General features: G+C 41.3%; 1 protein-coding gene across 1 annotated transcript in view; it reads right to left on the bottom strand.

Annotated features, from left to right (window-relative positions):
- The window catches only part of LOC107296047 (membrane-associated guanylate kinase, WW and PDZ domain-containing protein 2-like), a gene marked incomplete at its 3' end in the record, with an annotated part of 340452 nt that overhangs the window by 130215 nt on the left and 195023 nt on the right, over positions 1-15214 (bottom strand). The window contains exon 3 of the mRNA XM_029285961.1: positions 677-796. Coding sequence (XP_029141794.1) covers positions 677-796 — 120 coding nt within the window. The remainder of the gene's footprint in view (positions 1-676; positions 797-15214) is intronic.

The following is a 15214-nucleotide window of genomic DNA, read 5'->3' as shown; positions in this document are numbered from 1 at the left end:
CATAATGATGATGATCATCATCATCATGATCACCATGATTGTGATTATCAGCATGATCACCATGATCATCATCACCATCACTATGATCATTACCATGATCACCATGATCACCATGATCATTACCATGATCACCATGATCATCATCACAATCATCATCACGATCATCACCATGATCGTCATCATGGTGATGATCATGATAATAATCATGGTGATGATCATGATGATGATCATAGTGATGATCATGATGATGATTGTGATGATCATGATGGTGATGATTGTGATGATCATGATCATAATGATGATGATCATGATGATCATAATGATCATGATCATGATCATCATCATGATCACCGTGATCATCATTGTGATCACCGTGATCACCATGATCATCATCATGATCATCATCATGATCAAGATCATCATCACGATCATCATCACACAATCATCATCACGATCATCATCACCATGATCATCATCATGACCATGATAGTCATCATGGTCATCATCTATCTTTCTCTCTTCACTGAGAAAAGAAATTACCAAAACTGTCTTCTATTCCAAATGTAACAAAATGCATATTGTGCCACATTCTAATGTGATGTCCTAATGCAAACCTCGAAAATGGGAGAAACATCACGAAACTGCAAGGTTGGCGTTGCAGGAAGACTGCCCTTACCTTCATAGGTTCCACTTTCTAGAAGAGCACCACTTTTCTCCAGTTCCATAAAATCTTCAACAGTGATGAAAATATAATCCACCCCAGGAACTTCCCCCTCCTTATGAGGCCTTGTAGTGCCTGTTTTGAAAAAGAAAGAAAGAAAAATCAGATTGTTACATGCAGCAAAGAGCAGCAGATCATGAAAAACTGCAAGACCAGGTCCACACGTGAAGGTCCAATTAAACTGATTTATTGCTAAACAGTCTATGCACAGGAATCTTCTCAACTAATGCTTGGCACTGCTTAGAGTTAGATAAGGGTGAGCGGCACTCAAGGGAGGGGTTGGATTTAGTTCATTTGTGGCTACGTAGAGATTCTAGGCTGCTGCCTCTTTTCACTCCGCCCCAGATTTGCTTCATGTACATCAGACTCCCAAATGATTTGCGCACAGTTCAGTTCACTGCATAACGTCATCAACTGACACATTTCATTAGTGCAGCTTTCTAACCAATGAACACTAAATATGGATGTTAATTTTATTTCTTTCTCCTGTGTTGGAAAACTACTAGAATGAAGCCACTCATTAGGAAGCAACAAAAAAATTAACAGCAGCAAACAAGAAAGAAAGCCATCAATCAAGATTTATTTCAGTGGGACTTTCACTGTTCTTCACTGAGAATAATAATAATGATGATGGTGATGATGATGATGATGATGTTGGAAGGGACCTTGGAGGTCATTCTATAATAATAATACTAATAATACCAATACTACTACTACTACTACTACTACTACTACTACTACTACTAATAATAATAATAATAATAATAATAATAATAATAATAATAATAATAATAATAATAATAATAATAATAATAATAATAATAAATCATTGCACAGTCAGCCAGATGTTCAGACTGGATTTGGCATTTTTGTCTACCTATTGAGTCTTTCCCAAGGACCTGGGATAGGCAGATCTGGATGTTTGATGGTGTTACAGATCTCGATGCAGGATGGAAGCTGTTCCTAGTAAGGCTGCCATTTGCAATTGACTGATAGCGAATTTGTCAATGCCGACGATGGTGTCCAAGTGGGGCTCCAGTTGTTTTGGGATTGCACCCAAGGCGCCTTTTACTATTGGTACTACCCTAGCTTGCCTTTGCCATAATCTTTCTATTTTTATTTGTAGGTCTTTGTGTTTTGTGATCTTCTCCAGTTCTTTCTCTTCTGTTCTGCTGTCTCCAGGCACTGCCACATTCACTATCCAGACTTTCCTTCTTTCTTTCTTTCTTTCTTTCTTTCTTTCTTTCTTTCTTTCTTTCTTTCTTTCTTTCTTTCTTTCTTTCTCTTTCTTTCTCTCTTTCTCTCTCTTTCTTCTTCTTCTTCTTCTTCTTCTTCTTCTTCTTCTTCTTCTTCTTCTTATTATTATTATTATTATTATTATTATTATTATTATTATTATTATTAGTAGTAGTAGTAGTAGTAGTAGTAGTAGTAGTAGTAGTAGTAGTATTCCTTATTGCAAAACTCAGCCAGCGAAAAGATCAGAAGGAAGACTGATTGAGTCATCACCAAGAGGACCACCAGGCAAGTTGAAGGCAAGTGGTTCCAATGCTTAATTGTTCTCACAAAATGGTTGTTCTTTTATGGTAGTAGAGGCGCACTCAGAACCCTTACCCCAAAAATACAGTTAGGTTGCTGGTGATGGGATGCCTTTTATTCTTCTTATTTTAATCAGAGGGGACACACTGAATTTGGAACACTTTTACCACCCCTGATTCTTTACCATTTGGAATCTGCTGGTCTCTGCTTGCCTTCCCAGTGAGCTCGAATTATATGCTCAATTTGCGGACACCATGGCAATCTGTGGGCTCTCTCCATGGCAGATGGGAAGCCAGGCACATGGGAGAGCTGTATAATTTATGTGCTGTTTTTTGTCTCTGAGTTGTTTTGGAGGCACTTAGCATGTAGGAATGGAGGCAGTTTTCCGAACTGGCAGGATAGGACGTCTGCCAATTCCCAGTGTGCTTAAATGGGAAATGTGGAGAGACTTATGTTCATGGGCACCGTTGAGAGGCTTTTCAGATTCAGTGGAAAAATCTGAACTGAGCTTTTGAGAGGGGTCCTACAAAAGAGAGCAAGTGAGTGTCTCTGCCGCAAGCAGACAATCCCAACATTGATTTAATTTTATGTGTCAAATAATTACAATATATAGATTGAAATCCCTGAACAACTGGTTCTCTGTGTGGATGCAGGCCTGGGCCTCCGAGGCCTAGAACGGACTTCCGGCATCCCCGCACTTCCAGTGGGCCGTTCTAGGCCTGGGAGGCCTCCTCCAGGCCTCGGAGGCCTAGAACGGACTTCCGGAAGTGGCATCCTCGCACTTCCAGTGGGCTGTTCTAGGCCTGGGAGGCCTCCTCCAGGCCTCGGAAGCCTAGAACGGACTTCCGGAAGTGGCATCCTCGCACTTCCAGTGGGCTGTTCTAGGCCTGGGAGGCCTTCTCCAGGCCTCCGAGGCCTAGAACGGACTTCCGGAAATGGCATCCTCGCACTTCTGGTAGGCTGTTCAAGGCCTGGAAGGCATCCTCCAGGAGTGCATTCAGCCGGTTCTCCGAACTCAACAAAATTTAGCTTGCGAACCGGGTGAATCCCATCACTGAATTGAACAAACAGGTAATCGTGGTGGTGCAGTGGTTAGAATGCAGTATTGCAGGCTACTTCTTCTAACTGCCAGCTGTTAGATTGCCCCCAACAATCCAGGTCCTCATTTTACCGACTTTGGAAGGATGGAAGGCTGAGTCAACCTTGAGCCGGTCAGGATCGAACTTCTGGCAGTGAGCAGAGCTAGCCTGCATTCTAACCACTGCACCACCATGGCTCCCACATTACAGAGGATGTACAGTATAACATGTCTTACTATGATTTTTATACGCTTACATGCTGTTTTAATTGTACTCATGAAAGAATTACCAAGTAGAGACAATAAATGTCTTTTTTGTTTGTGAGACTGTAGGCCATGATTATAATTTCTATGGTTTGTCACAGACGCAGCCAGATGTTCAGACTGGATTTGCCATTTCTATTTGCCTATCAAGTTCTTCCCAGGAACTATTATTATTACTTTAGTTTCTGAATTGTGTAAAGCCCTTTGGAGTTGAGCACATCAAAAATTGGAAGGAGGAAGGGAGGGAGTGCTATCATGTCACCCCTAGTCCTTCTTTTCACTAGACTATTGAGAGTCATATGGCATACAAGTTGAATACTGCATCCAGTTTTGGTCACCACAATGTAAAAAAAGATGCTGAGACTCTAGAAAGAGTGCAGAGAAGAGCAACAAAGATGATTAGGGGACTGGAGGCTAAAACATATAAGGAACGGTTGCTGGAATTGGGTAGGTCTAGTTTAACGAAGAGAAGGACGAGAGGGGACATGATAGCAGTATTCCAGTATCTCAGGGGCTGCCACAAAGAAGAGGGAGTCAAGCTATTCTCCAAAGCACCTGAAGCAACGGATGGAAACTAATTAAGGAGAGAAGTAACCTAGAACTAAGGAGAAACTCCCTGACAGTGAGGACAATTAACCAGTGGAACAACCTGCCTCCAGAAGTGGTGAATGCACCAACACTGGAAGTTTTTAAGAAGAGACTGGACAGCCATTTGTCTGAAATGGTATAGGGTTTCCTGCCTGAGCAGGGGGTTGGACTAGATGACCTCCAAGGTCCCTTCCAACTTTATTATTATTATTATTATTATTATTATTATTATTATTATTATTATTATTATTATTATTATTATTTTGTTACGCATTATTGCAGCCTGGGAGTACATACGCTGACCATGTGACCGTTGGATGGAATGTATCTGCATTACTGCCAGAGACCCATATTGACTGTCTTCAAATATTATCGTGTTTTACAACCATCTCACATGCTATTCTACAGATCTAGCAATTCACTTTTCTGTGTTGTAGATCCTCATCTAAGGACAATAGATCTTTGTTTGTACGAATCTAAAGAAAATGTAAAACACAGCTTGAATTCAGTCCTTGCTTTGAGTGCAAGAGACAATAAGATATTGTGAAAAGAAACTTTAGGACAGAATCCATCTTGAGGGGGGATTTTTTGTTGTTGTTGTTTTTAACCAGTTCAAAGCAAGAACTCAAATGAAATCTCCTAAGCACACAACATGCTGTTGTTTCTCTGGACACATACCAAAAGTGAATACATGCCCCAAAACAACAAAAACAACAACAACAGCTTGTTACTGACAAATATATGCAGAGCTTATCATATCTTAATAAAGCCACAGAGGCCTTGAAGCAGTGAACAACTAATCTTTATTAAACATCAGATAAATTCTTAATATGACCTTGCCGTAAACCTTACCGCTAGCAAATCTTGCCAATATTTAATGAGCTGCTTTGTTCAATACGCCATACAGAAATAATACCGCTATGAGGAAGAAGAGAGAAAAGAATTCCCACCTACTTCTAACAAAAGCACACCAATAAACAAGGGACTTCATTAATTTATGGCCCACATCTAAACTCCCAGGTGGGCCAAACATTAAATGTTCTTTATAAGCAAACTGATAAGACATTATAGGGCAGAAAGCTCCGAGTTTTGTTTGGTTTTTAAAATATTCTGAGCAACACCATAATATTTCCGGAAATCATATTTAGAAAATAAGAATAGGGCTATCATTGTTGTATGGTGGCTGGAGGTGGGTGGCCATATAAGTGCAGAGAAGAGCATCAAAGATGATCAGCGGACTGGAGGCTAAAACATATAAAGAACGGTTGCTGGAATTGGGTAGGTCTAGTTTAATGAAGAGAAGGACGAGGGTTGACATGATAGCGGGGTTCCAATATCTCAGGGGTTGACACAAAGAAGAGGGAGTCAAGCTATTCTCCAAAGCACCGGAAGTCAAGACAAGAAGCAACGGATGGAAACTAAACGAGGAGAGAAGCAACCTAGAACTAAGGAGAGATTTCCTGACAGTGAGAACAATTAACCAGTGGAACAACCTGTCTCCAGAAGTTGTGAATGCTCCAACACTGAAAGTTTTAAAGAAGAGATTGGACAACCATTTGTCTGAAATGGTATAGGGCTTCCTGCCTGAGCAGGGGGTTGGACTAGAAGACCTCCAAGGTCCCTTCCAACTCTATTCTGATTTGAACAAGATAGGGTTGGGAAATAATTCTTCTTGAAACCTGGGAAAAAAATTCATCATGCTTTCATACAGTAGAAGGGCAACGGTGGTTCGGTATAAATCAGCAGATTTATGTCAGCAGAGGAAATAAATCAGAAAATTGTTTTTCTGTTTCTGAAAATGGAAAAATAAGGAAGGACGGCCGACTCTGTGCATTAGATATGCTTCCTACTGTTTCAATAGTGCCCGTGGCAAGTTTTTGCAGACTGGTGCTAATAATGTTTTCCTCTCCATTCCTAGTTCTTGGATCCAATGCCAAGACTCGCAAACTAGCAATGTTAATTGAGCCATCTTGGTCTAGTTGGCAAATTCCCAATTCCACCTACAATGCATCGACTTTTAAGAACGGCTCTGACCGAGGATTAAATCAGTTGACAAAGAGGTTCATTTTTTTTTAATCCCGGTCTTAACTCATGTGACATCCTTTCGTCCATTATCTTTGCCAAGAGGGCCGTTCAATTGGTTAATAACAATAGTCCCATGGTTCATTGCCCTCCCCCATAAGAGTAATGGTGTGAATTCTTCAAGATAGCTTCTTAGACAATTATCGGCATTTCAACCTTGAAGAGCAACAAAGAGGTCAACGGTTCAATCCCTCAGGGGTTCTTTGGTGTTCATCAAATTAAAAATGAAAAGGAAGGAAGTCATCCTTGAATGTTGACCAAACTGCAAGTTTCCTTCTCAAAAGAAAGTATCTTTTGATTTGGAAAGCTTAGAGCAGACATGTCAAACACAAGGCCTGGGGGCCGGATGCGGCCCGTGAAGTAGTTTCATGTGGCCTGTGAAGCCATCCTGGAAACAGTGAGGGAATGGCTCCCACTGCCTTGGCCCTGGCCCAGGCCAGCCGGGAGCCAATGTACAATTTTGTGGTGGCCATCTTGGCACTTGCCCTGGTGGACCATGCCTTGGCATTTGCCCCAGTCCCACCCCCTTCTGCCAGAGACCCTCAGATCTGTCCCACTCCTGCCCAGGCCCCCCATAGGCACCCTTGACGCGAATGATGTAGAACTGGCCATGCCCACCCAGTAGACCACACCCACTCCATCCACGCCCACCCAGTAGGCTGCACCCACCCTGGCCACACCCACCAGCCCCCCCCCAAGGGCAACCGCAAGGCTGATGCGGCCCTCAGTGAACTTGAGTTTGACACCCCTGGCTTAGAGGTAGGTCTTTCTCCTTTATGGTCTTTTTGTAAGATTTCTGAGTTGCCAGGTCATTCTCTACTATGTTTTAAGGGCTGTGAAAAAAAAATGAGGTGCTCTAGATTGCCAAAATGGCAATCTCTTCCTAAATTTTTCAGGATGACGGTATTAACATTTCTTTTAAAAACATAAGGCACTCCATGACTTTCTTAAAAGCCAGGCAATGGAAATTAAAAGGAAAATTAAAATACAATATGACGTGTATAAAATATAAAATGCACCTGATGTTACCTCCCCATCAGAAGACCCTCCCCTGATGTTTCCCACACTTGACCCCTCTCAAGACCCCTCAGTTGATGTGATTCACACCTGACCTCTCACAAGACCCCTCACTTAATGTGACCCATACCTGACCCCTCACAAGACCCATTACAAGACTCATCATAAGACCCTCACCTGATGTGATCCACACCTGACCCCTCACAAGACCCATCACTAGACTCTCACCAGACCCTCACCTGACGTGACCCTCCCATTACAAGATCTGCTGACCACACAAAGCCCCTATAAGCAGAAGAACACCAACATTGACAATCTCCCTAAATTCCACTGAAGATGTCACCTAGTCTGGTAACGAAACATTTGGAAACCAACCCACAGCCCAGAGGACGAACCTCCACCCTCAAAATTCAATATGTTTCAATTTCACGCTTGGTTTCCCCTCCCGATGAGTACATCAATTATAAATCTTAATGGGGTGTGTGACTTTGCCTACGATGGCATATTTCATCAATGTCTGGAGTGAGGACGGCTAAAATTTTAGGGTTGGTACAACCTTCATCTTACACATCACGTAAGTTTAGTTGTAGCAAGTGACAAAAATCCAAGGAAATTGAAGTCGTCAAAACTTCAAAAGAGCTTCCCTTATTCATTACATTTTTAGTCTGCCCACAACTCAGTTTCCTTATTGTCATTAAATCTTTGGAGGTGTGAGAACTGAATGTTGTTGTTGTTCAGTTGCTAAGTCATGACTCTTTGCAATCTCATGGACCATAGCGTGCCCGGCCCCCTGTCCTTCACTGTCTCTTGGAGTTTGCCAAAATTCATGTTCATCATGAATGATGAACCATCTCCTCTCTAACCATCTCCTCCTCTGCTGTCCCCTTCTCCTTTGGCCTTCCATCTTCCCCAACATCAGGGTCTTATCCAAGAAGTCCTCTGTTCTTATTTGGTGGCCAAAGTCTTTGAGCTTTGTCCTTCAGCATTGTCCTTCCAAAGACCATTCAGGGTTGATTTCCTTCAGGATCGACTATTTGATCTCCTGGCAGTCCAAGGGACTTTCAAGAATCTTCTCCAACACCAGGACTGATTGTTAACTATACTTATTATTTCTTTTGTGACATGTTATGCAGTGTATCATGTGTGCTAGATAGCAACGTAAGATCAACACCCAATTCTGAAACGGACAGAAATAGGCCAATTACTGATGTTCATTTGCTTAAAAGCAAGCAAGTGCAATTTGCTTGAGTGCAGGGGTCTTCAAACTTGGCCCTTTTATGACTTGAGGACTTCAACGCCCAGAATTCCTCAGCCAGGCACGCTGGCTGAGGAATTCTGGGAGTTGAAGTCCACAAGTCATAAAAGAGTCAAGTTTGAAGACCCCTGCTTTAGTGTGAAATGGTAGGCTAGGAATTTTAAGGCAGAATATTTTGGGGTTTTCTTATTGGAGAAGATTCCTGAGAATACTGTGGACAACCAAGAAATGCAACAAATAGGCCAGATTTCACACTTGAGGTACAAATGACCAGGCTCAAATTATCTTATTCTGGACACACGATGCAACAGCCAGTTTTGGGGAAACGTGGAAGGAAAGAGAAGAAGAGGACAACTAAGAGCAAGGGACTCAGTTGCACTGGGGATGGGTCTACCCTTGGAAGACCAGGTCTTCCCATTTGGTGGCCAAAGTATTTGAGATTCAGCTTCAGGATCTGTCCTTCCAGGGTTGATTAGAGGGAGTTATATTCTTATAAACCTCACTCAACTCCGTACATTTCAGAACTCTAGTACAGAATTGTCTGTCATGGTTGTCTCAGTGGTGCTTTCTCAACAGGCAACTGGACTTTGTTTTTCCTTGAAGACACTTCGCTTCTCATCCAAGAAGCTTCAGGACAGAAGTGGAAGGAAAGGGAAGAAGAGGACAACTAAGAGCAAGGGACTCAGTTGCACTGGGGATGGGTCCAACCTTGGAAGACCAGGTTTAGGGAAAAGTTGTCGTGGAGAAAATCTATCTATGCAGTTGCTAGGAGAAGAAATGGACTTGATTGCACATAATCAACCCGATCACCTTATTACTTAATTTTTCTTCCTTAGTCCAAAATCTGAATTTCACCCTCAAAAGAGTTTTGTGCCATCTCTACATCCTGGAACAGGAAAACAAAGGATAGGCTTCCTTATTGTCTGAGACGCAATGCCACACAGGATGTCGAGAAAGGAGCTTGTTATTATTTCATGAAGTTACAAATTGTCTGTTTTCATTCAATTACTCCTAGGCTTAAATGAATGATGGGTTTTTCAGAACTCATTTTTTGGGGGGGGAGGGGAATTGGCACGACTGATTAAAGGAATAAACTAACTCAAGGGCTAATTAACTTGTAGCATGTGAGCCATGATGTAATCTTAGAGAAAGAGGATGTGCATTTATAACTGCTATAAAAGACAACGGGAAGCCACTCCTTGATCTTTCTTTTCTTTTTCTTTATTTGTCTTGTTTCTTTCAAGTCTTTTCTATGTACTTATACCTTCCTTTCCTTTCCTTTCTCCACTCTTCCTTCCTTCCTTCCTTCCTTCCTTCCTTCCTTCCTTTCTTTCTTTCTTTCTTTCTTTCTTTCTTCCATCCCCCTTTCCTTTCTTTTCTCCACTCTCCACCCTTCCTTCCTTCCTTCCTTCCTTTCTCTTTCTTTCTTTTTTTCCCTCCCTCCATCCCCCTTTCCTTCCCTTTCCTTTTCTTTCTTTTCCTTTCTCGACTCTCCTTCCTTCCTTCCTTCCTTCCTTCCTTCCTTCCCTTTCTTTCCTCCCTCCCCCTTTCCTTTCCCTTCTCCCCTCTCCTTCCTTCCTTCCTTCCTTCCTTCCTTCCTTCTTTCCTTCTTTCCTTCCTTCCTTCCTTCCTTCCTTTCTTTCTCTTTCTTTCTTTTTTCCTCCCTCCATCCCCCTTCCCTTCCCTTCCTTCCCTTTCCTTTCCTCCACTCTCCTTCCTTTCTTCCTCTCTCCTTCCCTCTTCTTTTCCCCCTTCCCTTCCTTTCCTTTCGCAGGAGTGTAGATACTATTTGATATTAAACTAGTGAAAGAGGACATTGGGAATCCGATTGTTACAAACAAGCACAAAAGGCGTTCTCTCCTGGGCTACGTTTGAGCAATATATTGCAATACTTGAGACGGAAAGACCGGGTAGAGTTCGTTTGTCGCCACTATTCGGAATGATGCAATGCATTACCAAGGAGAAGGAAAACAAGAAGAAAGGGAATCTCCCACAGTGCCGATTTTGTCCAGTACAAGAAACAAAATTTGAACAAGTGGTATCAAGCAAATACATCACTCAGGGTAGATAACGGTAAGTTCAATGCTTAATGGCAGCTATTGGCTTCTATGGGCTGCAGCTGGGAGAGAATGGAAAAAGAGGAAAGACTGTGGTCTCATCCTGGCAAATGGGCTGGTTGTCTGTCTGTCTGTCTGTCTGTCTGTCTGTCTGTCTGTGTATCATATATCTATCATCTACATCTGTCTGTCTATCATCTATATCTATCATCTACATCTGTCTGTCTGTCTACCATCTATATCTATCATCTACATCTGTTTGTCTGTCTGTCTATCTCTATTTATCTGTCTCTCTATTTTCTATATATGTCTGTCTGTCTGTCTGTCTGTCTGTCTGTCTGTCTATCTGTCTGTCTGTCTATCTATCTATCTATCTATCTATCTATCTATCTATCTATCTATCTATCTATCTATCTATCTATCTATCTATCTATCTATCTATCTATCTATCTATCTATCTATCTATCTATCTATCTATCTATCTATCTAGTCTATACTCTCCACAGCATTAGGGATACACAGAGTGTCTATAGGAGGAATAGCTAAGACAGTGTCATTCCATTAAAGTTGGCTCTGATTTATTCACAGCATGAAAGGAAAGCTCTGAGACAGCCAAGACAAGTATGCTTTTTCATAGCTTCATTGTTTGTATCACAGTCCGAACTTGCACCATTTCGGCATTCATTTGGTGCTTTTCCTAAATAAACCGATGCAAACATTCCTGCAAACACACACAGGACTTGCGCACATCTCTCATGCCATTATTATTATAATATATATATATATATTTCTGCACAACATGATTCAAAATTAGGCACATTTATAACACGGTGCTCCCTGGAGGTTTTAGATTTCAACTCCAATTATAACCCCGAACAACGTAGCCAAGGGAATTGATGGAAATATAAATCTGTCATATTTGGAAAGGAGAAGGTTGCTTATTCCTAGATACCCTTTTTGAAAGGCGTGCTGGCCTGGCAAACTGCATCACAAATTCAATCAATCAGAATGGAGTTGGAAGGGACCTTGGCGTGCAGATCGGCATGTAACTATGGTTTGCTTACGGATGGTCAGCCATAGTGTCCAGCGGCCAGTCATCTCCAGTAGCAAATAAATAACCATCGTTTTGGTGACCTTCAACGAGAGTCATGTCTTAGAAAGTGTAGCTAGGTTGAGTGCATATTAAAAGGAAAAAAAAAACAATATTCTCCTCCAGCTTTTCCTGGTGACTTTGGTGAAAATTTTAATGGTAAATTTTAAAATTTTTTAATTTTACCAGCTGTTGGGTTATTTCTTTTATAAATCAAACAAGCTTCTGCAGAACATCCTAAAAGTCTTATACCTCAGTTCAAACAGGCTCAATCTCCATTAATTTAACAATTCTTAAACAATTAATCAGTTCCAATATCTCAGGGGCTGCCACAAAGAATAGAGAGTCAAGCTATTCTCCAAAGCACCTGAAGGCAGGACGAGAAGCAACGGATGGAAATTCATCAAGGAGAGAAGCAACCTAGAACTAAGGAGAAATTTCCTGACAGAACAATTAATCAGTGGAACAACCTGCCTCCAGAAGATGTGAATCCTCCAACACTGGAAGTTTTTAAGAAAAGACTGGACAGCCATTTGTCTGAAATGGTATAGGGTTTCCTGCCTAAGCAGGGGGTTGGACTAGAATACCTCCAAGGTCCGTTCCAACTTTATTATTACTATTATTATTATTATTATTATTATTATTATTATTATTATTATTATTATTATTATTATTATTATTATCATTATTTAACCTTTATTGCCATTTTTTTTACTGTGGCACACTGGCACACATTAAAAATGAAATTCTGTTGCCTGCTCTCAAAAGTGTACACATACATAACACACATATAGACATGCTATATATACTTCTAATAACATTAAAACTAATGTTATATATACTATATATATACATATGCTATATATATACATATGTAGATTCCTACACCCTTACATATAAATATTAATCACTGTCCATCTTGAATACATAGCGGAAAGGGGAAGCGTTAAAGAGTTCACAAAGTTAATACTGTATGGAACAAAACTGTGGCTGAATCTGGATGTTCTGCTTCGGATACCACGGAGCCCCCCCTCCCAAAAGGTAACAAAGAAAACAAGTCGTGGAGAGAATGTGTCATGTCCCAGATAGTCTTGTGGACACTGCTCAAGCAACCCTTGTGTGCCATGTCCTGGATGGGAGGGAGGGAACTGCCAATGATCTTTTCTGCCGTCCTCACCACTTTCTGCACTGCCTTCCTGTCTGAAGCAGGGATGCTTTCAAACCAGACTGTGATGCTGTATGACAGGATGCTCTCTCTGTAGAAAGTGATAAGGACAGGGGAAGGAAGATGTGCTTTTCTCATGCGATGCAGAAAATGCAGGCGCTGCTGTGCCTGCTTCATGGGGTCTCGCTGTTGAGCGACCAAACCAACCTACCCTAGCCTAAAAGATTAATAATCTTTTAGATTTGTTTTGTCTTATAACAATTGGCACCCATTGAGAGCTGCCAGCTCTGGGCTCAAAACACAGAAGATGCTGAACCAGCTTCAAGCATACATGTTCTCCAGTGATTCTAAATGGATCTGGCAGAATTAATTGGGCCAACAGTTGCAGCAAAAAACGGTATTTCTCAGGGACCCCAAATACAGACATTCTACAGCTGTTTCAGTATAAATTTATCAAGTAAATTCACTGTAAATTGTTTACAGTAGCGTTGAAACCTGTGTGGGGAAAAAAAGCATTATACCTTCAGGCATTACTATTTCTCACTGGGAATGCTCTAAAGCATAAGTCATGCCTTCAACAAAATACTGTTTCATTTATGACAATGGTTCATAGATGCCTTATGAAGTTTTGATGAAGAAATTACTGGCGTTGCAGTTCTCTTTCTATTTAGCAGCTGGCATTTGTTTATTGGGCCTTAGCTAATACCTATAGATTTCGCTTTGACTTTTTCAGTAGAAAAAAAAATCAATATAAGAATAATAGCTATGAGGAAGCTAATCACCAGTTTGTGAGAACATGAGCGAAAGGTTAGATAAGGAGACCCAAACTCATTGGTAGCCTCACACTGCAGTGAACAGGGACATACATTCAATTTTACAGCTACTATGATTGTTGGCCGAGTAGGGACAAAAACAGCCAGAGAAATGATTGAAGCCAAGGTCAACAGGAGTGCTGATTTACCACCAGCATATCACTTACTTAGGAACCGAGGATGTGTCAGCATAAGGAAATTACAATCAACAATTTAATAGCAATTTAAGAATGTCCGGGATGAGATGAGTCTTTAAGAATATTTTGAGCTTTCCTAAGACAACGGGAACTGTACAGTTCGTTGGGGGGGGGAGGAGAGGGCAGCCAATAATCCTCTGGGCGACGGTAATCACCCTCTGGAGCAATTTCCTATCTGCTACTGTCCAGTTGGCAAACCACACACAAACGCAATAGGTTAGAACGCTCTCTATGGAGCAGCGGTAGAAGGTCACCAGCAGTTTTTCGCTCAGTTGTTGTTTCCTGAGAAATCTCAAGAAATATAATCTCCGCTGGACCTTCTTAACCAACGCCATAACATGAGCACTCCAGGTCAGGTCCTCCTTTATAGTAACACCCAGAAACCTAAAGCTGCCCCCCCACTCCACATGGTTTCCGCTGATGATCAGGGGCTGAATGTCTGATCTCTCTCTCTCTCTCTCTCTCTCTCTCTCTCTCTCTCTCTCTCTCTCTCTCTCAGCTATTACCAAGGCAACGAACAGATAAAAAGAACTTTAAGCATCACACTTGCACAAATAATGGTGTTCAATATAAAAAGGTCAAATATCTAGGAAACTATTTGCTTAAAAGTATTGTTAAAAATAATTTCTTCACGGGTTTGGAATGGTGGATGAAGAAAGTTAAAATTGTCTTGGATAGGTAGACTTACAGCCATAATAAAAAAAAACATTCTTTATTGTGCTCTAAATGATTCTAATAAAAATGGAAAGCGAGGTATTAAATTATATCTGTTTAACTCAAATCACAGATTGTATGGCACCCCTTTATGGTTCAGCTATCTCTACTGAAAAAGCAGAGATTCCAGATGGCCTGCACAGATATCTGGTCCGATAAAGCAGAAATAAACAAGCTCATGAGAGATTATGTGATAATAAGAAGCATATTAAAAGTTTGGGATGAGTAGAGGGAAGGAATTAGTCCAGACCATGTCCTCTCTCATCTCATTAAAAATGAGGGCATTGGATGAGGGGATAGATGGGGAACTCATCAAATTTGCAGACGACAACAAGCTGGCAGGAATAGCCAACATTCCAGAAGACAGGCTTAGGATACAGGAGGATCTGGACAGATTTGAACACTGGGCACTATCTAACAAAATGAAATTCAATGGTGAAAAAAGTAAGGTTCTACATTTAGGCAAGAAAAACCAAATGCACAGGTATAGTATAGGGGGTACCTCACTCAATAGTAGCAACTGTGAGAGGGATCTCGGAGTCCTAGTGGACAGTCCCTTAAACAGGAGCCAGCCGTGTGCTGCAGCTGCCAAAAAAGCCAACACAGTCCTAGGCTGCATTAACAGAGGGATAGAG

Source organism: Protobothrops mucrosquamatus, unplaced genomic scaffold (genome assembly GCF_001527695.2).
Source record: "Protobothrops mucrosquamatus isolate PMUCROS unplaced genomic scaffold, P.Mucros_1.0 scaffold2615, whole genome shotgun sequence".
Classification (NCBI taxonomy): domain Eukaryota; kingdom Metazoa; phylum Chordata; class Lepidosauria; order Squamata; family Viperidae; genus Protobothrops; species Protobothrops mucrosquamatus.
The sequence above is the reverse complement of the archived record's forward strand: the minus strand, read 5'-3'. Positions and strand labels throughout refer to the sequence as shown.